Consider the following 25009-nt stretch of genomic DNA (forward strand, 5'->3'; position numbering starts at 1 on the left):
ACGGACAGTTAATCCGTGATCCCAGTACCTGATGGTAGGATTATCAGCACGGACAGTTAATCCGTGTTCCCAGTACCTGATGGTAGGATTATCAGCACGGACAGTTAATCCGTGTTCTCAGTGCCTGACGGTAGGATTATCAGCACGGACAGTTAATCCGTGTTCCCAGTACCTGATGGTAGGATTATCAGTACGGACAGTTAATCGGTGTTCGCAATACCTGATGGTAGGATTATCAGTACGGACAGTTAATCTGTGCTCTCAGTACCTGATGGTAGGATTATCAGCACGGACAGTTAATCCGTGTTCTCAGTACCTGATGGTAGGATTATCAGCACGGACAATTAATCCGTGTTCTCAGTACCTGATGGTAGGATTATCAGCATGGACAGTTAATCCGTGTTCCCAATACCTGGTGGTAGGATTATCAGCACGAACAGTTAATCTGTGTTCCCAGTACCTGATGGTAGGATTATCAGCACGAACAGTTAATCCGTGTTCCCAGTACCTGGTGGTAGGATTATCACCACGAACAGTTAATCCGTGTTTCCAGTGTCGGAAATTAGGCTCTGGGTAGTGAGAGGGAAAATACATAAAACAACCATCCTCTTCAACTTTCTTCCTTTATTCTCCTCCTAACACACGAGAGTCACAGTAAACAAGGGAGGCAATCATGTAATACAGTTATCGAAGTTACCTCCCCTTTGACCATCTGTGGATGGTTTACATACGGCTACATATATGTGTATACATAACACCAGTACATAGTGGTAGGATTATCAGTGCGGACAGTTAATCCATGTTCGCAATACCTGAAGGTAGGATTATCAGTACGGACATTTAATATGTGTTCTCAGTACCTGATGGTAGGATTATCAGTACGGACAGTTAATCCATGTTCGCAATACCTGATGGTAGGATTATCAGTACGGACAGTTAATCGGTGTTCTCAGTACCTGATGGTAGGATTATCAGTATGGACAGTTAATCGATGTTCTCAGTTCCTGATGGTAGGATTATCAGTATGAACAGTTAATCCGTGTTCTCGGTTCCTGATGGTAGGATTATCAGTACAGACAGTTAATCGGTGTTCTCAGTTCATGATGGTAGGATTATCAGTATGGACAGTTAATCGATGTTCTCAGTTCCTGATGGTAGGATTATCAGTATGGACAGTTAATCCATGTTCGCAATACCTGATGGTAGGATTATCAGTATGAACAGTTAATCCGTGTTCTCGGTTCCTGATGGTAGGATTATCAGTACAGACAGTTAATCGGTGTTCTCAGTTCATGATGGTAGGATTATCAGTACAGACAGTTAATCGGTGTTCTCAGTTCCTGATGGTAGGATTATCAGTACAATCAATTAACCTGTTCTCTCAGTATATTTTCTGACACTAAATTGGTACAGGTCAACAAGTTAAATATCTAAGTCAAAATATCAATTTTTCTTTTCTGTAACATAAATCTTGTGACCCTGTAAGTCTGATAATGATAACACATCCGTTATTTATCCAAGAAGATTTCAAGGAATGGTTCTTATAAGTATATTGTGCTTCTCAATACATGGCTTTGACAAGTGAATCAAATAAAGGGAGCAATAATAACATAGCAGAGTGTTAATCCATTCAAGCATTAAAAAATAGTGTTTTGAAGTAAAACATTGACTAACTTTCCTTTTTGGGCCCACCCCATCCTCACTGATCTTAAGCCAAAACATCAAGTCAGTATCAATTCCAGATTGACAACCACCTTCAATGTCATTTTGAAAGGATGACAAGAAGTAAAGTCATCACATCACAAATATTGCAGTAAGAAATTTTGGATCAATGGAAAAAGTCCATATAACAAGGCATACAGAAACAACCACATCCCTTCTTACAAAATCATGTATATATTACAATTTTTACGAATAAGAGGTCCACAGGCCTTAACTGTAATCTGACAATGAAGACCTGCATGTATATATATTAAAGAGGTCAAATAGGCCTAAAATAAATTGCTCAACTACGTGTACTTTACAGCTTTCAAAGAAAACATATTATCAATAAAATTAAAGAAACTTTGTGTGATGAAAAGTGAATTATGTACAATTATGATTGCTTTTGCCTCAAACCTGCCTTACATTTCAACATTAAAAGAATTTATATACGTGTGTATACAAAACAGACAGAAAAATTAATTTATAATGCTTTTATTATTAACAATTATAACATGTGCACTTAAATAACACAATATTGTGATCGACAAAACAAAAATATATACTCATACACTTGACTGATTAAAATACCAAATGGTTATTTCTTTTCCTGTATGCAACTTATTTGAGAATCTGGCAATTACTTAATACAAGTCACATGACCATTATTTATATCCTTGTCCAATATTCAAATCCTCATTATTTCAAAAAAGACCTTTTTTGCAGTAAACCCTTATACAAGTTTGACATCTAAACAGCAAACTTGAGTCAATTCGAAATATATTTTGTGTGTTATATTTTGTCTGGTATTTACAAAATAATGTATACTGTATTTCAAAAGCAAGAAAGTAACAGTTTACATTCATTATCATTCGAAACAGAATTCAATTTCTTAAAATAATTGGTGAAATCTAAATCATATTAAATCAAATGTAGTAGGCAGTGTAGAGCTCTATAACAATCATTCAATATAAAGCCCTGAAAAAGTTTTACTTTAAATATATACAATCCTGTAACATGCATTACATTCATCCACCAATAAGCCTTATTTCCATAGTTTATGTCAAATGATTATTCAGTAATAAGATGTGATTTCTGTTACAAACATTCATAGCAGACAAGACATTTCCAATCACAGCAAGAACATTACGGTCTATACAGAAAAGTAAGCCGTTCCTATAATATGAGCACTTTCATGTTGGTAGTATTCGTTGTTGTTAACATACATGATTCAATAGTTTCAGGCATCACTGAAACAGTTACACTGAAGCTCTAAAATAATAATGCCAGTATTTTGTTTTAGTGTAGTTTAGTGTTAAATACAATTGAATACTTGTTAAAAAATATTATATTTGCTTCAATTCTTTAAACATGTATGACATATGCAAACAACACTATAATAATAAGTTTCAAATGTTCTGCCAAGAAATTTTCCAATGCAAAATGTCAAGAAATTGTAAAATAAGCTTTATAATAGACTTTTAAAGCTTGTACTTGCACATCACAACACATCCCTACTGTCTGAACTGCGTGAAGAAAAGAAAATGAAAGTAGAAAACCAATTACTGGTTTGTTTTTGACGTGAGTACCAGCAAATGGCACAAGAAAGTAAACAAAAGCTGAACAATTTGCATGATTCAATCAAAGGAGATCAGTTCTCCTTCTGCCTGTTGCACTGGTGGGGGTGCTTGTGAAGGGGCAGCTTGACCCCCTTGCGCCATCTGTGGTGGTTGAACCCCCTGCTGGTACTGGCTCTGTGGATGATGAGCTGGGGCTCCTCCCACATATTGTGATTGCTGTGGTGGGTTGTACATCTGCTGTTGAGTCTGGGAAGGCAATGCACTAGCCATGCCTAAAAGTAAACAACAAACATCATGAGGATAACCTATAACCCTATAACCCCTGCAGATAAAAAGAGTTTATATACCAATTCAGTGCCTGTAACTTCAACATTTTTTGTAGGCCTCTAAATTTCTAAAGACATATAACAAAACCTTGTCATGCACATTTTCTTACCATATATCATAAAGTCAAACCATTACATGGCTGATTTAAGACCTTTCATTCCCAAACATTAAAGGTATATAGTTTTTTTTACACTGAATGTTCTGGAAAACAGTTCATATGTTATTACCATTCTTAAAAGCCCTTACGTATTAATTTTCAGCTTAGTAAGACTAAATCTCCATTTCAACTTATTAGAAGTCTCCATTATGCATCTGGAAACACATTATATGTTACGTTATAGACTTTAATAAAGTTGATCAAATTCCATTAAAGTTGATCGATGGGCTGATGGGCCATTGCGCAAAAACCTGTGTATAGTTACCTGGTCATAAAGGCAACCAATATTTTTTCAATAACATCAGGTGTTTTGGAAAATAGCACTATTGTTATACCCATTCTGAAAAACCTTTGTATAATCATTTTCAAATCAAAAGTCTGCATCAATAAGGCCTTAACGGTCACCTGAGGTCTCAAAGTCGTTGGACAGTTTTAGAACCTGTCCCATCAGTCCCAGCATTGGGGAAGACAGAACAGAACAGATATATGCATACTTACAATCTTTTTATTGTTTCTAAGTTTGAATGCTTAGTTTTCATTTTCATTGAACTGATAACACTTGAATGAAGGTCAAAGTCATTCATTTGAACAAACCTGATAGCCCTTCATCGCAGCATGCTACTGGCCAAATATCATGACTCTGTGTCATTTGGTCAATGAGAAGCAATTCTTAAAATTTGTAACACACTTGATCTGGAAAGCAGGTAAAGGTCATTCATTTCAACAAACATGATAGCCCTTCATCCCAGCATAATCTTGGCCAAATACCATTACCCTGGACCTTTTGATTATTGAGAAGAAGTCGAAAATGTAAAATGTTTATGTGAAAACACACTAAGGACGTCTAAACTCAAATACCAAATGCTGGAAAACAGCCCAAAAAACCCCAAAAATTGTGTTTTGTTTAAACATGGAAACAACCTATGGGGAGGGAGGTAGGGGGCACATTTTCATTTTCATATTTGCACTTGTCATTCCCACAAAATTTTAAGTGTATTGTAAACTAAGCAAATGCATAGCCAGACAAAGTTGTATTCATTTTCTATATGAAAAGGATATAACTCTCTGAAAAACGAGGGAAATATGCAAAGTCATTTCCAGGGGGCACATCTCCCTATTGTACTGGTTATTTCAAACAAATGCATAGCCAGAAAAAGTTTTCCTAAAGACAGACAGATGGATGGACAGTTAAAAACGAGTTGATTCCAATATACCACCCCCACCCCTCCATCAAAAAAAAAAAAAAAAAAGTCTATAGTGACTAAATTACAATGGCTACCACAATTTCTTCAAAAGAAAAAAAACCCCAAAAAACAACACCTGCATGCACAGGTCTAGTCTACAAGTGCAATCTAATTTGCTGTTTTACATGTGGAAAAAGAAATTTCCCCCTTACCCTGCATGTTGAATGCCTGGTAATCTATATTCTGGGCCGGAGGTGCATTGTATCCTTGGTTCACCACCATGCCTCCCTGTGATGGCAGACTGTTAGGAGGGGAAGAGGTGGGGTTGTACTGGAGAGGCTGTTGGTAGTTTTGTCCAGTCATGCTAGGATCCTGATAAGTCCCCGACATACTAGCTGTTGGTAGAGTTGAGGCCATTGCCTGATAAGGGGCTCCAGCCTGGCTGTACCCCGGCTGTGAAGCAGGCTGGGTGTACATCTGCTGCTGACTAGATACCATCTGATTGGGTGCTCCACCCATACTACCTTGACCCATAGGTCCTTGTGCCATACTTCCTGGGGTCACACCCATGTTTGAAGCACCACCTGGGACCATGCCTCCCTGGGGGGCATAGCTTTGTGGCTGTTGATGTAGTTGGTGCACTGGGGACCCATCCAGTGATCCTCCAGGACTGAAAGCTTGGCTGGCTCCTGGGGGTATCCCTGTCTGCATCTGAACAGGTGGCATCCCTTGCTGTAGTGGTGGCATCCCTTGCTGCATCATGCCAGGTCCTTGTGGCATCATTCCTGTTACCTGTGGCACATGGCCATACTGCTGCTACAAGAAAAGAAACATGAATGGTGAATACAGTCAATAAGTATCACCAAATATATGGCTAAAACACATTACACCGCTGACAGACTTCCTTAGTATTGTTGCAAGACAGACATGGCCATGGGAGATTATGTCATGGGTTAATCAATGAAAGAATAATTTTGTGCTACTTACTGGGACCTGGGGGTAACCATAATTCTGGTATTGTCTCATCTGAGTAAGATGTTTTTGCTGCTCAAATCTCATCTGCATTTCCCTTTCTTGTTCCTGCAGTCGCTGTAATGCCAGCTGTCGTTGCATCTCTAGATACTCCTACAAAAGTACATAACACAGAATTATCAAGCTGAGCCAAGCGAGGGTTTTTGATTTGAAAGAAGAGTCAAGCCTATTTTTTAATCCAGCAGTTCAAACAGTTAAGATCATCATAGAAATTGTTGGATATTGATCAGAGTGGTTGGCTTTGTAATATCACCAATGCATACATGTTTTTTCTGTCTCATGATTTCCAGTTTGTGTGCCATTTGGATCTGTCTCTGTCTTTCCAGTTCCTCCATCTCGCGTCTTTTCTTCTCACGATGCTCATCCCTCAGGGCATTCAGGGCCTCTCGTGCATCACGAAGCTGAGCCAATTTGTCCTGGAGAGACTCATAGTGAGCTGGATAGACAAAAAAGTTCATTAATTAATAGAATGATTGTTACAATGTTAAAAACTTAATGGTGGACACCGCTCCTCTAATGAAATATGAAGGATCTTTCATTCTTCCAATATAAAAGGCATTGCTTTCAAATGTCTGCAGGTATTGTTTTCTTAACCATATTGAATGATATAGAGTCCAGATTGACCAGGAGAATACTTCCCCTTACCTTGCACAACTCAACCTCACTGCATGATATAGTAATCCCAATTTATTCATATCTACTTTGCATATCTATTCTTCAAAGAATAATCTTGCTACCATACTTGTTAAAGGATATTAACAGTAAAACTATATCAAACTGGTATCAGGGAGAAAGGTCAAGGCCATATTGTTATCATACTTACCTGTGCAAAGGCTAAATATAGCTTCCTAATTTGCATGCTACTTAGTCAGTCTGACAAGTTTGATCAGATAAGGATTGCCTTCATAAGTTTACCTTTGAAAAGTAGAGTTTTACCTCTGAGGTCCTCCTGTTCCTGAGTGTACATAGACTCCTAGTTCCTCTTGTTCCTTAAACTACATAGTATACAGGCTTACCTCTGAGATCCTCCTGTTCTTGAGTATACTTCATCAACTGGGGATGCATATTACTGATGACTGTGAACAAGGACTGCACTGATGAATCGTTGGCAATACTACGACCGCGCTGAGAATTGCTACGCATACGGTTCACAAAGATTTCCAAACTACTTTGAAGAGCTCGTAGAAACTGTTCCTGGTCATCCTCTGATTCTCCATTCTGGTAGGACTGAACAAATTATGATGATCAGTTATCAGCTTCAACACTAGAATAATACTGATCTATATTTTGACATTAACTCAAATGTTTTACAAATAATGAATTTTTTTTTATAAATACAGAAAATATTACACTTGCTGTTACCAGTGATAAACCAAAATTTGCTGTGATGATATTTTTGATCAATTTTCACATGTGAATAACACCATAATTGAATTTACCTCAAGGATTTTTCCTCCTGATGTTTTAGGTTCTGCAGCCACCACTGGGGCCGAGGGCTGGGTAGTGGGAGCTTGATTTTTATTTTCTTCTGATCGCTGTTGCCAATAATTACGATTCAAATAGCGAGCAAGTTCTGGATCCATATCTGATGTGTCTATCATAGGTGCTGACACAGTCTGAATGAAAGTTATATTTGAAAATTTTAAGAATGTTTCATTGTCTGATTCTGCTCTTCAATTTGTAAAAGAAAGCAGGTATTATTCTCTATTGCATATTCTTATTCTTCATACAAAAATATCAGTTATTTTCAGTCTAATAATTAAAACAGATACAAATTTTCAGTCTACTGTATTTTACTGACCGTGGTTTGGACCTTTGGCTCAGAGGCTGGAGATGCTGGTCTGTCATTAGTACTGCCACTGTACAGGCCGTAGTTTTTCCTCAGACGTGACCTCTGAAATAATTTAATATTCTATCAAAGACAAAAAGAGATGCAAGTCTGTAATCTACCCTGTAATGATGATGAGGTTGGTAGCTTTGTGTGAAACAGAAGAAGACATGCTCCTCAAAGATGGAATGAAAAATGAAAGTCATCAAATGGAGGAATGACAATCATTTCCCTTTTCTTGTAGGACCAACATTTCTTGCTTAAGCTGTCCCTGTGACATATATAGATTCAACAGAATGATCTGTAACAATTTTGCTTAAAAAGTTCAGACATAGAATATCAAAAGCCATTATTTACTTTCCATACATAACAGGACTAATTCTTGATTTCAGTGTGGCTGGAAACATGATATGCCACTATTTAAGATATGCTGTACCTGATGACTAATGAATATCTGTTGTTTCTTACCTCCTTTTCCTTGTTCTCATGCTCACTCTGAGACAGAGCGATGGCCAGCTGTAGTTCTTCTTCTTCCTGTATTTCTTGATCAGTCTTTTGCTGAGGAACCTTGAAGAATCAAAATTCAAACACTCAACACCATGAATTTACCATAATGTTTTCCAGTGTAGAAATTACTGGTGCAACAACTGGCTTCAAAGCTATGCTAATTTACATTAAAGCTCATCATTGGAAATACAAACTACTAAGGTGGCAATACACTCAAACTGGATAGAGTAATTAATCTCATTGATTAACTGATATACGCCCTTACAACTGGATGACCATGAAACCATATTGTGAACTTTTTCCAATGGGGTTGTAGTGCAATAGGAAGGATTAGTGATTAGTGCACCTTGCTGGATTCGAATTTGCAACCCTTCAGTCTCTAGCCGGACACTTTGCCACTTAACTAAAGGGAAATTCCCACTAGCCACGTCTAGAAAGGCAACCTGTACCCTCAAATCAGATATAGGTACAAAGAGATTGTTTGTGAGCAAACATTTATAATTATATCTGATTTAATAACAGATGACCTTGACAACTGCTTAATGTAATACCACAACCAATCTGTCTTAACACATGATATAAGACTTCATGTAAAATATTCCTGTCAATTAGATCTGATTTAATAAGGGCTAACCTTGACAGCTGGTTAATGTCAAATACCCACAACCAATCTGTCTTAAACACATGATGTAAGACTTCACGTAAAATATTCCTGTCAAATAAGCATTGTAAAGTTAAAAATAAATAGCTTCAATTTGTAATGAAATAGATAAACAAACTGACATTGTACCATACAACAACATGGGATACATTTTAAATGAAATTTAACCATCAAGTAAGTTCAAACACTGAGAGATTTCAATACCTGGATAGTTATGTTTTGTTCTCAATAAACAGTAATAACATTAGACATGGAAAAGCAGTGCATGTCACATATTAAAGGTAATCCCTCTCTTTACATTAAAAGATTTCTCACTACTAAAACCTTTGTACATCAGAAACTATGTTTACATATCAAATGTCACGTGCATCGGTTTGAAGTGCGTATCAAACAGTAGGTCATCCAGCGTTACACATAACTAGTCTCTTTTGTATAGTGAACTGCACGCGTTTTCGACTATGAATGCAAACGTTATACAATGCAGTCTTTTCTAAGCCAGTGGAGACTGCGTTAGAGGTTATGCGAAGTTCTGAAGAGCCTGAAGTCCAAGGAAGTATATGCTTCGTCGTGACAAATGTTCAAATCTATAGTGAACAGTTCTATCCTGAACCGAGGACACCTGTCAACATTACATTGAAGAAATAATCACCGAAACACTTGCATTCCTATATAACGTTATTTCACATAACAGATGCACACGATTAACAAACCTACCAATTCGATACAATACTTCACCATGCAAAAGTAGATGAACTTCTAATCGAATCACTCAACAATCAATATTATTTACCCTATACGCCATCTTGGCATTTAATCGCAGTCGTAACAACGATTTGTATTGACCAACCGCTTGCCCAAGCGTGTACGTGATCCAGATTCGGGGGATTGTCTCAAAAGTAGGGTTAACAAAGAAAGCAATGACAAACAGTATACAATAGACTCTACTACGGACGTAGATATATTTAAAGCCAAAGGCCATACATGAAGATATTACCCATAGATAATATTTCCATAGATTTAGAAAGGCCGTGGGAATCAGGAAATGTCAAAACAAACATTCTATGTTCTCGTGCCCGTACGGTTCAATGTTGTGCATTTTGATGGCGTATCATTGGCGCATTAATTTCGGACCTCTAAAGAAATATTTGTCGCTAGCCGTGCTATGTTTATGAACTGCCACTAAACAAATACATAAATGACTTTAAATGTGTTCATACTATATGACTGATTTAAAAATGATCAGTGAAATACCAGTATTTAAAAAAAAAATATCCACAGTTACGACCTCAAATTCGCTCACCCGAAATCGATTTATTAGGAAGATCGACGCAGACTGAAAGCCTCCATATCAACAATTTATATGTACAATGAGTAAATTTACATCCTCTGCTACAATAGCTATGTAAAGTCCAAAAATAAGAATCACGCAAACATTAAGATTAAATTTGAAAATGATTCAAATTTGTTAAAACCTCTAATAAACTAAACTGTCCAGAATCATGATATTTGGCTAATATGTTCTTGAGTCATTCAAAGTTTCAGAAAAGAAATGATCTTGAATGATATTCAAGGTCACAGGGGCCAAATTTAGTGAAACCTTGAATGCTGATGTTGTAAAATGTTTATGTGTTTGTGAAAAAGTTTGAAAACCAGGTGAGCGATGCAGACCATTTGGGCCTCTTGTTTTTAGTAACAGGTAAATCCATTGTTAGTTACCTGAGAACTAAATTTCAAATAGAAAAATAAAAACGATATGTATGTGTTTAGGAATGTATTATTTAAAGATTTTATATACCATCATTCTATCAAGTTTTATTTTTGAGACAGACATCAACTATATAATCAAATATATTAACTTAAAAAACAAGCTACAAGGAAGCCTGTTTTCATCTTCTGATCTGCATCAGGAACAAATTGAAGAAAAAAAAAACCTTCAGCACTTTTAGAGAAACAACGAAACTTGAAGTGTGATATAAGATCCCAGAGAAATCTTAGCATCCACCATTGCAGGATGTTGATTTTCTCATTGTATGGGCTCGTCACTCTACTAAATGAGCTACAGGCTTGTTTCAAATAATGCTCTCCAAATCCAAGAAAGAGCTTGTGCTCATGAGTTATACAAGGATAATTGTGACACTGGTAGAGCAACTTGTATCATTTCAGTCTCTACTGCTGGGGTCTCTACATGGACACTAACTTAATAATGGTTATTATAGACAGTGAAATGATTAAAGTTGTAGTTAGATATAACAGTGTAAAATGCAGACTTCAGATTTCATTCATGCAATATTTTTCTTTTGATTTTCTGGTCAGTATGCAAAAAGATTGACCATATGACCCAGCTTCTAATTTTGAGAAAGTATCTGTGATAGCAGTCTGCAAATTCAAAAATTCAAGATGTCTGCCATCTGATTCTTCCAATTCATCTCCAGATTAAAAACGCAAAACAATAAGGACCAAAACCAATGTAAAAATCAAATGAAAAAAATTCACCCAGCACTGCTTGAGAAACCACAGAAGAATATTCAAGTATAGAAAATACTAGAAATCCAATATGCCTGTCATCAATTTTTCAGCAACTGACTTTCTTCTTTCGATCAGTATCAAAACTAAACATGTCCTGCTTTTGAAATATATCTCCTACACTTTCTAAGAACCATCTACATATGACAAAGTCAATTATAGCCGAGTATCAACCATTGTGTCATTCAATCAATTTCATTATCAAACATGAGGAACCTACATGAAATATTCTTTCACCACTTTCTGAGAAATAGTAAAAACTGGCCATCAAAATCCAAGAGGGATAAGCTAACTTGTAGTCTCATTTGCAAATAGACTCTCGCACAAGTATGAACAAAGAGGAAACATTAGACATCTGGAGAACTTAAGAAAAGGTAATGCTCAAAACTGAAGATAACTCTCTTTTTCATTTCATAAGTTTTAAAATAAAAAATGCATACCTGTCCAAAGGAAATCAAAATAAGAATTTGGAGGTGATCCCTAGTGACAATCAAAATTAATAATTACAAAGGTCAACAAATGATGATTCAAACAAACCCGCATTAAATGAAGGGGTGAGCTGAAAAACTACAAAAAAAAAACCACATACACACAATTAGAATATTTTCTTTATTGAAAAAAGTTTAAAATTTGTTTGCTAGCTAAGTTTACCACCCTGTGAACAGCCAGGGTCTCCTTGAAGTAGTTGGAGGGTATTGCATTATACAGCATATTGGAGACCCATTGCATGCTATCCAGAGCAATTAAGGTTAAAATGTCTTGCTGGTTCGTTTCTCAGCTTACTGAGAAAGACGAACATCCATGGGTAAGGAACGTCAAACCATTTACCTCCAATCTTCACAAGAGGTTACATAGGCCAAATTTCTAATCAACTCAGCTGTTAACAGCCCCTCCTTCAGTATTTTCAAGGCTATATTGATCCTGAATAACTTATTTATAAAATACTGGAAGAAATTAATAGATATGTGTATCTAATTGTCATTATGATCTGATATTTACCTTCCACTTATTCTGTGACGGGGTACTTTCCATAAAATAATCAATTAAATGTTACCAAATTATATATATATATATCCACCGATGCATTTTATGTATGTGTTGTCCATGTGCAGTTATTGTCTGTGTTCACCTGTTGTAATGTGTGAGTATTGGTAAGTGCTTTTTGTCTGCCTTTATTTTCCCTCCATTTTTATTGTTGGATATTTCCATATTGGTCATTCTAAAGACCGACCTTTTCCAGTTATGACCTTTTGGTCGATACTTTTCTACATTTTGGCCTAAGCTGATTGGTGATCAACTGCTGTAAACTACCTTTCTATTTCTTCTCTATATCAACTTGTAATCAGCTGTATTTTTTGATAAATGAATGAAGGTAGTTTCAATCACAACATACCCAAGTATCACCAGTAAGTGGGTTATTTAATGGCCGACTAGTTTTGCCTCTATAAGAGAGGCTTCATCAGGTCCTCACTTATAGTATGTAAATGATGTCATACAAATTATGACATTCAGAGGTCTGTGTACATAATTGATACCATATAAATTATAACATTCTGGGGTCTTTGTACGTAATTGATGTCATAAATCATGACAGTCTGAGGTCTGTGTATGTAATTGATGTCATATAAATCATGACATTCTGGGGTCTGTGTATGTAATTGATGTCATATAAATCATGACATTCTGGGGTCTGTGTATGTAATTGGTGTCATAAATTAGGACATTCTGGGGTCTGTGTATGTAATTGATGCAATATAAACTATATTCTGAGGTCTGTGTATGTAATTGATGTCATATAAATCATGACATTCTGGGGTCTGTGTATGTAATTGGTGTCATAAATTAGGACATTCTGAGGTCTGTGTATGTAATTGATGTCATATAAATCATGACATTCTGGGGTCTGTGTATGTAATTGATGTCATATACATATACATCATGACATTCTGGGGTCTGTGTATGTAATTGATGTCATATACATCATGACATTCTGGGGTCTGTGTATGTAATTGATGTCATATACATCATGACATTCTGAGGTTTGTGTATGTAATTGATGTCATATAAATCATGACATTCTGGGGTCTTTGTACGTAATTGATGTCATAAATCATGACAGTCTGAGGTCTGTGTATGTAATTGGTGTCATAAATTAGGACATTCTGAGGTCTGTGTATGTAATTGATGCAATATAAACTATATTCTGAGGTCTGTGTATGTAATTGATGTCATATACATCATGACATTCTGGGGTCTGTGTATGTAATTGATGTCATATAAATCATGACATTCTGGGGTCTGTGTATGTAATTGATGTCATATAAATCATGACATTCTGGGGTCTGTGTATGTAATTGATGTCATATAAATCATGACATTCTGAGGTCTGTGTATGTAATTGACACAATATAAACTATATTCTGAGGTCTGTGTATGTAATTGATGTCATATACATCATGACATTCTGGGGTCTGTGTATGTAATTGATGTCATTTAAATCATGACATTCTGAGGTCTGTGTATGTAATTGATGCAATATAAACTATATTCTGAGGTCTGTGTATGTAATTGATGTCATATACATCATGACATTCTGAGGTTTGTGTATGTAATTGATGTCATATAAATCATGACATTCTGAGGTCTTTGTACATAATTGATGTCATAAATTAGGACATTCTGAGGTCTGTGTATGTAATTGATGTCATATACATCATGACATTCTGAGGTCTGTGTATGTAATTGATGTCATAAATCATGACAGTCTGAGGTCTGTGTATGTAATTGATGTCATATACATCATGACATTCTGGGGTCTGTGTATGTAATTGATGTCATATACATCATGACATTCTGGGGTTTGTGTATGTAATTGATGTCATATAAATCATGACATTCTGAGGTCTTTGTACGTAATTGATGTCATAAATCATGACAGTCTGAGGTCTGTGTATGTAATTGGTGTCATAAATTAGGACATTCTGAGGTCTGTGTATGTAATTGATGTCATATACATCATGACATTCTGGGGTCTGTGTATGTAATTGATGTCATATACATCATGACATTCTGGGGTCTGTGTATGTAATTGATGTCATATACATCATGACATTCTGAGGTTTGTGTATGTAATTGATGTCATATAAATCATGACATTCTGAGGTCTGTGTACATAATTGATGTCATAAATTAGGACATTCTGAGGTCTGTGTATGTAATTGATGCAATATAAACTATATTCTGAGGTCTGTGTTTGTAATTGATGTCATATACATCATGACATTCTGGGGTCTGTGTATGTAATTGATGTCATATAAATCATGACATTCTGGGGTCTGTGTATGTAATTGATGTCATATAAATCATGACATTCTGGGGTCTGTGTATGTAATTGATGTCATATAAATCATGACATTCTGAGGTCTGTGTACATAATTGATGTCATAAATTAGGACATTCTGAGGTCTGTGTATGTAATTGATGTCATATACATCATGACATTCTGGGGTCTGTGTATGTAATTGATGTCATATACATCATGACATTCTGAGGTCTGTGTATGTAATTGATGTCATATACATCATGACATTCTGAGGTCTGTGTATGTAATTGATGTCATATACATCATGACATTCTGAGGTCTGTGTATGTAATTGATGTCATATACATCATGACATTCTGGGGTCTGTGTATGTAATTGATGTCATATACATCATGACATTCTGAGGTCTGTGTATGTAATTGATGTCATATACATCATGACATTCTGGGGTCTGTGTATGTAATTGATGTCATATACATCATGACATTCTGAGGTCTGTGTATGTAATTGATGTCATATACATCATGACATTCTGGGGTCTGTGTATGTAATTGATGTCATATACATCATGACATTCTGGGGTCTGTGTATGTAATTGATGTCATATACATCATCACATTCTGGGGTCTGTGTATGTAACTGATGTTATATAAATTATGACAGTGTATGACAATATATATTTGCTATAGGTATAAAGCTGATATCAGTTATAGCACTGGGATATTCCTGGACATTTATGCCAATATAAATAAATCAATATCTGACTAACTTTCCGGCCATTAACGATGTAGGACACTTTTGATTATCAGATTGATTTCACCAGATAATTGGTAAGAATTTCACCTTGTCCAGTTATCAATTTTAGAATACTTGCTGGTAGTGGCTGTTTGTGCCAAGAACATCCCTGGAAAGCAGGTATAGTCAAACTTCAATGTTTTAAAGTTCAAGGGACTACCAAAAAAATTGCAACACATGAAGACTTTGAATCATGCTTGGTGGGTTATATCAACATTTTCAAGTTCATAGATATATATATAGTTGATGACACAATATTTCTCCCTGAACACGCACAACAAATACCAACATACAACATTAAATGAAAAGATGCATGTTGATCTTTAAACAAAACGTTTTCATTCATGCAAAAAAATCTTAACTTTAAATAGAAAATACCTGTACAGTGCAGGTAAACATTTTGCTTGAATCATGAGGTGTCAATGACTGTGTTACCATAGCTTACAGTCCCCCAAAAAAAATTTAAAAAAACTTGAATTCATAAGGAGGTAAGTTAGTGATATAATATATAGGAATAAAATTTGGGACCGGACAAAAACTTTGATACATCAAGGAATTTGAATCATTGAAGCTCAATTAATAGAAGTTTGACTGTATTAGTAGCAGAACAACTTACTACCTGTGGCTGTTTAGACAGGGGACTTGCCAAGTACTCTGCTGGTAGATCATCTTCCCCACCCTCACTTTTCTTTGCACTGGGTCTGGAATTTATCACCAATAAAATAATTACAGAGGCAATTAAATCATTCTTTTCAAAGCTACAGCTGATATCAATGTTCAAAAAGTGTCCAATATAAAATCGTACCTAAAAACCTGTTGTAAACAAAACATTCCTGATCTTTGTATCAATTTTCATCCAAATTCTTACAGAAGTAAAGTCCCTGACTTGATAACCAAAATTCAGGACAGAATGCACTGTACTCATTAAAATGTTGTTAACAATATAAAGATAGATAGGACTACTGGATACAATCCTTTATGGAAGCCTTACATTAATGACAGCTCCTGACAGAATAGGTATTCTATCAGGATCAGATAGTCATCTCACTACTCAATGAATCATATACTCAATTAGCACTTTTAGGAGCGATGGCAACCACCTAGAAATGTTACGTAGGCCTATATTTACTCTATCTTAGGCCTATATTTACTCTAACTTAGGCCTATATTTACTCTAACTTAGGCCTATATTTACTCTATCTTAGGCCTATATTTACTCTATCTTAGGCCTATATTTACTCTAACTTAGGCCTATATTTACTCTAACTTAGGCCTATATTTACTCTATCTTAGGCCTATATTTACTCTATCTTAGGCCTATATTTACTTCGGCCTATATTTACTCCTTATATTTACTCTAACTTAGGCCTATATTTACTCTATCTTAGGCCTATATTTACTCTACCTTCGGCCTATATTTACTCTAACTTAGGCCTATATTTACTCTAACTTAGGCCTATATTTACTCTATCTTAGGCCTATATTTACTCTAACTTAGGCCTATATTTACTCTATCTTAGGCCTATATTTACTCTACCTTCGGCCTATATTTACTCTAACTTAGGCCTATATTTACTCTATCTTAGGCCTATATTTACTCTATCTTCGGCCTATATTTACTCTAACTTAGGCCTATATTTACTCTATCTTAGGCCTATATTTACTCTATCTTAGGCCTATATTTACTCTAACTTAGGCCTATATTTACTCTATCTTAGGCCTATATTTACTCTAACTTAGGCCTATATTTACTCTATCTTAGGCCTATATTTACTATATCTTCGGCCTATATTTACTCTAACTTAGGCCTATATTTACTCTATCTTAGGCCTATATTTACTCTATCTTCGGCCTATATTTACTCTAACTTAGGCCTATATTTACTCTAACTTAGGCCTATATTTACTCTATCTTAGGCCTATATTTACTCCTATATTTACTCTATCTTAGGCCTATATTTACTCTAACTTAGGCCTATATTTACTCTACCTTAGGCCTATATTTACTCTATCTTAGGCCTATATTTACTCAATCTTAGGCCTATATTTATTCTAACTTGGGCCTATATTTACTCTAACTTTGGCCAACATTTACCATACTTATTTATAAGCGAAAGTCCTCCTGTCCTTGTAACATCGCCCATTAAAAATTGACAGTGATAAAAAGTAACTATGTCAAGACAGATGGAGGAGCACAAATTGACACAAATATACTCACTTGTTGATGCTGTCAAAACAGGAATCACAGACACGAACCTCTCGCTCAATTCCAAATTTAGGGATGATGGAGTTTTTCGAGGAACATTTTGAACAAAATACCTCTCCACAGTTTCTACAGTGATGCTGTAACAAAAACTCATTTCTTTATTTCTATAGTAATTTGTTTTGTTTTCTGAGATGCATGTATAAACTGGACAAATTGATAAATTCAGAATAATGATTGAGTTTCCAAAATTACTTTTACATCTTAAAATATCTTGACATTGTGACAACATGATGAATATGACTAATTCCCAGTTAATTTGATTGTAATTTAGATACCAAGCTTTTACAACATCAGATGATACTACAAAATATACACAATGATGACAACTGAGAAGCCATTTTACAGAAACATAACTTGGACAAACATACGAATCTGAAAGATAATTTCTTAATGTCTCTGATACTATAGTAGGTCACCCTTTAAGTGTTTAGATTCCTGTAATCAACCCCAAACCATCAAAATGGTGCTAGCAAAACAATGATGCTATTTGAAACTCCTCTATTTCTGTTACGGCAAAAGATCTTAAGTCTACATTACTGCAGCATCTCAAAGTGAAATAGTTTGGCCTAAAATGATAAGTTGTCCAACAACTAAGTTGACATGTTTCATCCCTTATTTTTTGGCATCACTGAAAGTGCAACCAGATAACAAAATAGAGTAGCAGACTACTGTAATGTAAGTTACTGAGTAATAATACACAGAAAACAGCAAAACATGAAAAAATTTTAAATAAGAGAGAAATACAAAATCAGAATCTCATTCAAAACGTGGACAGTATGTCTGTCATCTTAGGAAGTTTTGAGATAATATTTCATTTCTAGATTGATACGGATAGAAATGAAGTTTTCATGCTTTCAGATCCTCTTCAACCACCAGTGTCTCATATCAACTGTGACAAAGAGACAGAAGTTATCTAGCATATTGTATTGAACCTACATACAGACCTGGTATTTCTTACAAAAGATCTTTTAATTGAGCAGCCTACCATTTTTTCTGAGTTATAAGCTGTACCTGTATATAAGCTGCAGATCCGCTTTTTACAGATGTTTGCGGTTAGGTCAAAATATTAGCTGTACAAGAATATAAGCCACACCCTTACTTATGAAGTGGTAACCATTACATTAACTTAAGTTTGTTGATATAACAGACAATGGAGGGCAATTTATCACCATCATCAGTGAAATATTTAATAAAGTTTGCAATTGAATTATACACAGATAATGTTTTACCTTATCTTTTATGACTGTCGTTCTAGAATTTGAAATATAATGTCATGACCTGTTAATCCAAGGAGGCAAAAGACTATTGTAAACTTTCGCTATGGCTTCCAAGTAACCACGATAATCCAGAAGATATTGTGATTCATATTAAAAGGTATGATTAATTAAATCCACAAGAATGTTATTTTTATTTCAATCTTCAAATCATCCTGTACATGATTGCAAATGATGGTTCTAGACAATCTGTTTCAGTCACTAACATATGATGGACAGGTACTCATTAAAAAAACTCAGTATACTTCCTGATTTCTTTTCTTTTATCCTACCAATTTTTTCCCTCCACATATAAGCTGCACCAGCATGTCCGACTCACAAGGAAAATAGGTACAGCTTATAATCCAGAAAATACAGTATTTCGGCTAGTGCTGAGTTAGTGATCAGATGGCATTGTTAGTACTGCTCTAACCTTTCTCCCAGGTGACCAGGTTCTGTTTCCCAATCAAAAGTGAAAAAGTATGAAATCACCTGCCTGACAAGGTGTGTTTTCTATGAGTTCACATGTACATATAACTTTTCTTCAATAATATAAAAAAAACACCACTGGCTTCCATCCTGGCCAACAACCATGAAGAACAACTTCTTCCATAATTTTTGTAAAAGAAATAAATTTTTTCATTAGATTACTACGCATGAGAACTACAGTTATTGCAGTATGAGTCATCTCAATGATAATTATCAATATTTAATAGATTTACACACCTGTCTGTTGAATGTACCAAACTTAGTCCTACAACGGTTACACACATCTCCTTCCTTCCACTCTGGAGCCTTTTCTGCAGTGAACATGGCATCTGCCTCCTTCAGGGTGGGAAAGGTGTAACCTGGTAATAAAATCAAAGATTTTCTCATAATGACACATCATGTTACATTCATGTAGTATACAAGTATGTGGCAAATGTATAAATATTCAGTACAATATGTATTAAAACTGATATTCTCAAAATTTTAAATAAATGTATTTTTACAGATAGCAGTTACTTTTCTGTGTATAAACTTTGGCACTATTTAATATACCATAATACATTAGGACTAATCTATTCTATCTCCGGGAGTAACGTCCAGAAGCAAACAAATTCTTTATGGAAAAATGTGGCTTAGTTACACAGCACTGTTTATAAATGTTTTTATATCAATTACATCCAACATCGTTTAATGTCAAACCATTTTCTGGCCATATTTTATGAGAACACTGAAAATTAATGGACAGTAAAATTCATGCAGAAGATTATCATTCATCACAAATTATACTGATATTGATGTTTTTTTTGCTGCGAGACTTCAACTGTACCAGAATTTTGGTTTAAAGCAATCTATCGTCTTATCAACAATCCATTTAAAGAAGACATTATCAATCAGATATTATACTTACAGTTTATCATCCAAAAATGATACTGCATATAATATATACAATAAGAAAACCATAAAGTATTAATGTAGCAATATCAAAGCAGTTCTCAGTGAAAATATGCCTTACCTTCCATCTTCATCAGGTGGAATGTGTCCTGTACAACCTTATAGACAGGCTCATTACGAAAAGCATGAGACCACACTTGTATCAGCTCAAGGATTTTTGCCTTGACAGGATCTTGCCTTGCCTGTGAATTAAGCAATGTATGAAAAACTTGACTGAACAGATACCTCAAAAAATAAAATGATACAAAGAAAATGGTGTAGTATTGTATGTACAGTGCTGTAGTCTTCTAATCTAATCTAAAGCATGAAGTGCATTTTTCAGTGCATGAGTGAATGCTCGTAAGAAGACACAAAATATTGTTTTCCTTATTAAAGAAACTTCTGTTAATTTCTATCACAAGATAATTTTTCATTTTGCAACTTATTTCAAAATTGATCTTAAATTTTTCACCAACTAATCTTTCTCCAATGATTTATTTCAATAATGGAAAATATTATGTTACACCCACAGAATAACCTTAATACATCATTTCTGCTAAATTTATATATGTATACAAAAGAATAAAAAGTGCATCATTTGCAATGTTTGATATTCAGTGGGGTTTCTGCACTTACCTTAACTTGATCCTTTAAGAATTCCATCATCTCTTTTGTGGCAATTTCCTGATGAATTACACCTCCACAGTTCTTCACACATGATTCTAACACCTATACATCACAAACAACGTGTGTTAACAGTTTTTCATCATATTTTTAACTCTTTATGCAGAATCCTAATGTTCCTATTTAGCTCTTTCATAAACCTGGTGACTTGTATATTGTCTTACTATTAATTAGTACTAAAACTTGACAAATATTTGAACAAAACTCCTGTATCCAGATAATTTCTGTCATGAAACAAAAATGTTTCATGACAGCATAGCAAACCAAAATGCTGGAATGAAATCATACATTCTATCACAAATGCTTTCTTGGGTCTTAAAATTATAGCATCTGGTAATTTCATGGAATTAAAGCCTTATGACACTTTTTATGGAGCATGGTAGTTTGAACATTCATTACACGTTACATATAGCTGTACAAAATTCTCATCATACATTTGCAATGCCAAATATCCATCAGTAGCTGTTGTAACTTCACCAATTGATCAACTTTCCCTTTCCATTATCAATACTTTAAAAACACTTTTAATCAAATAGGTTTGTATTTATCTCACTGTTGACACTGGTTACTGAACTTTCCAGGTATATCGTGCAGTGAAATATTTCACACTGACTTATCGCTGTTCTACTTAATGTTTAGTCAATGGTAACAATGTCTGTCAGAATGGACACATTCCAAAAACTTGTTTACCGATTTTCAATGAATGATATCCTGATATCTGCCAAGTATTGTAACCAAATTCGGGTACATTCACTTGTTCAAGTGACTGTACTCAGTATTAATATACTTTTTTACACTACCTGCAGTGCAAAAAGAGCCACATGAGGATTGTCTGCTGTGATCTTCCGTTTGATACCAGCTATTGCATTCTTTGGTCTGAAAAGCAGAATCACAAAATGAGTAAATCAATGCCAGTAGAATATTCACATCAAATCTTACTGTGTTGAATCCTGTAAAAACCAAACTTAATCATTACTGACAAGGAATAATACTTTCACTTTCAATATAATGCCACAAGAGGCACACAGAGCCTTAATCACTCATCCAGTTAAGTTTGCTGAAATTTGTCTAAACTAGATGAAAGGCATCAAAATGATTTATATCCATTTCTTTTATTAGGCCCCATCTGTCGACCCCATGAGTGTCATGCACTGATTATACAAAATTGAGGTCCTTTCACCAATGGTATTTCAGACCAAATTTACATAAAAATCAATCATTTCGACAGCATATAAACAGTTTTAAAGAACTTGTTCATTTCAGCTATTCGGCCTGCCATTCCTGCACAAGATGGATGAGACCACCTTTTTAAAAATTCAGTGCCTTCCTTGAAGGATGCTTCAGACCCAATTTGGTTGAAATCTGCTTAGTCATCTATGACAGCTGACAGATGCCACAGTATGGCATACCAGGCAGACCAAGTATTTTCCATAGGTTTTCATTTTTAAAGAGATATTTAACAATTAATTCTGATTTGACTTGACAGAATTTTATCAAAAGCAATGTTGATATGTTTGCCACTTTCCCCTATCAGTTATATCTGTATGATTTTGTGTCTGTCTGGTGGTAGTATTGGTGGTACATACCTTACATTCCTCTATATCTGTATGATTTTGTGTCTGTCTGGTGGTAGTATTGGTGGTACATACCTCATATTCCTCTATATCTGTATGATTTTGTGTCTGTCTGATAGTAGTATTGGTGGTACATACCTTACATTCCTCTATATCTGTATGATTTTGTGTCTGTCTGATGGTAGTATTGGTGGTACATACCTTACATTCCTCTATATCAGTATGAGTTTGTGTCTGTCTGATGGTAGTATTGGTGGTACATACCTTACATTCCTCTATATCTGTATGATTTTGTGTCTGTCTGATGGTAGTATTGGTGGTACATACCTTACATTCCTCTATATCTGTATGATTTTGTGTCTGTCTGATGGTAGTATTGGTGGTACATACCTTACATTCCTCTATATCTGTATGATTTTGTGTCTGTCTGATGGTAGTATTGGTGGTACATACCTTACATTTGTACATACCTTACATTCCTCTATATCTGATGAGTTTGTGTCTGTCTGATGGTAGTATTGGTGGTACATACCTTACATTCCTCTATATCTGTATGATTTTGTGTCTGTCTGATGGTAGTATTGGTGGTACATACCTTACATTCCTCTATATCTGTATGATTTTGTGTCTGTCTGGTGGTAATATATATCTTACATTCCCCTATCAGTTATAGCTGTATGACTTAACACCTGTCTAGCACTAAGAATGGTGGTACTTACGTAACATCACCCTGTCTTATGGCATCACAGATCTGTAACACTGAATCCCAGTCCGGCTCAAGTAATAGCTGACTAGTTGCTTTCTCTGAAATTGAAAGGAAATGACAATAATTACAATTGCTAGTTAAGATTTCTACTAATAGGAAAGAGAAACTGAACCTAATACAGTGCGCTATGTGTAATGATATCAGACATCAATAACTGCAATCACATGACATCCAGACATTATACAGACAGAAACTTGATGTAATATCTATTACAGGGGGTCATAAGAGTCCTTCATTTTAAGCCTTGAATTTCACTGGAGCACCATAGTCTCTTGACAAATGTTTTACTCTAGCAAATGGATATTCTTCCTAAAAGGAATTACGCAGAGAAGATTAAAATTGCTAGTACATGTATCATAGTGTTTGGCCCCAGTTAGACAATTTAAAGACAGTATGTCTGGTGCAGTACCAAAGTGCACCGCTAAATGAAATTGAAAGTAAGGAATTCTCCACCATCCTTTACTGTTATCAGCCTTAGTGGATGTCAACATTGTATTTATATTTATACATTCATATATATGATTCTTGTTAATTTTAGAAGGATAATAACTGATAGCACATCAAAATCCAACACGTGAACCGTCCGTCATCAGTAGACTATCCTGATTTGTTCACTTTGAATTTATAGAGATCACAAAAGAAAACTGGGGTGTTCAACAATGAATTACGTGATTTCATAAAATCTTCTAACTTCTGTTATTTTAGAAGCATAATAACTACATTTCATAGATAGAATGTCCAATTCCTGCATTACAAAATTGCTCTGGGTGTCACAACACCATCCATGATCTGATAGCTCATCCAGATCCAAGATGTGTGAACCATCAGTCATCAGCAGACCATCCTGATTTCAAAAATCTTCTAACCCCCACCCTTTGTACAGTACACAATGTGTGCAGTCTACAATATTGAAAATTAAGACTAAATTCACAGTAATTCTTCATCGTGGCATCAACACATAATAACAGTCGAAATGGATTAGGCCTATAAGTTAAAACTATATCGTCTTATATATACATGAAATGGTCTTCTAGTTCTAGACATTAGTTTCTGTTTGTCGCAAAATAAATCAAGAAATTATCGATTTCCTCTTCAAGCACGTATGTGTAGGCTACACATATTATTAATTCAATACATTACATACTTCAGACAGAAAAATATCCCTGTACCCAGGTTATTAATTACCTAAATACTTGTCGAACTGTGAGCTCCTTGAGAACATCTTTGAATGTTGCCTTTTGTTGTAAATAGACTAAAATTATGCGAAATGACTCAAGTTCAAGTTCATAGTCTCGTGAGATATTGCGTAGCTTGTATCATAGAAAATAATACTTCCGGAAAGATTTTTCCAATTAGAACTGTGTTATATTTTGTGATAAATGTATAACTTGTTAAACACTTACATATTCACTTGAGTATGAATGAGTATGA

General features: G+C 35.1%; 1 protein-coding gene across 2 annotated transcripts; it reads right to left on the bottom strand.

The window, feature by feature from the left end:
• Positions 1–2180: 2180 nt before the first annotated feature.
• On the bottom strand, positions 2181–24854 carry LOC132556128 (hepatocyte growth factor-regulated tyrosine kinase substrate-like). Of its 2 annotated transcripts, none has more exons than XM_060220514.1 (16): positions 24764–24854; positions 23532–23616; positions 22039–22114; positions 21191–21283; positions 20637–20757; positions 19862–19983; positions 17835–17959; positions 16237–16318; positions 8278–8376; positions 7783–7875; positions 7421–7597; positions 6998–7208; positions 6245–6417; positions 5937–6074; positions 5162–5765; positions 2181–3553 (listed from the first exon to the last, which is right to left on the bottom strand). In XM_060220514.1, exons 1-16 carry the CDS (start codon positions 24798–24800, stop codon positions 3339–3341), a joined length of 2451 nt encoding a protein of 816 aa, XP_060076497.1. In that variant the 5' UTR covers positions 24801–24854; the 3' UTR covers positions 2181–3338. The 2 variants fall into 2 exon arrangements, with proteins under 2 accessions (XP_060076497.1, XP_060076496.1); XM_060220513.1 differs by having other exon boundaries at positions 16234–16318.
• Between the last annotated feature and the right edge of the window lie 155 nt (positions 24855–25009).

This window comes from Ylistrum balloti, unplaced genomic scaffold (assembly GCF_031769215.1).
Source record: "Ylistrum balloti isolate Yb309-2 unplaced genomic scaffold, AGI_CSIRO_Ybal_v1 Utg370552, whole genome shotgun sequence".
In the NCBI taxonomy this organism is placed as follows: Eukaryota; Metazoa; Mollusca; class Bivalvia; order Pectinida; family Pectinidae; genus Ylistrum; species Ylistrum balloti.

Excerpts from the sequence above, each read along its gene's own strand:
- LOC132556128 (XM_060220513.1), bottom strand. The coding sequence starts at position 24,800 with ATGTTCTCAAGGAGCTCACAGTTCGACAAGTATTTAG. Across the intron at positions 7,876-8,277 it reads ATGAGAACAAGGAAAAGGAG|AGGTCACGTCTGAGGAAAAA; the intron begins GTAAGAAACAAC and ends AAATTATTTCAG. Across the intron at positions 7,209-7,420 it reads CAGGAGGAAAAATCCTTGAG|TCCTACCAGAATGGAGAATC; the intron begins GTAAATTCAATT and ends TAATTTGTTCAG.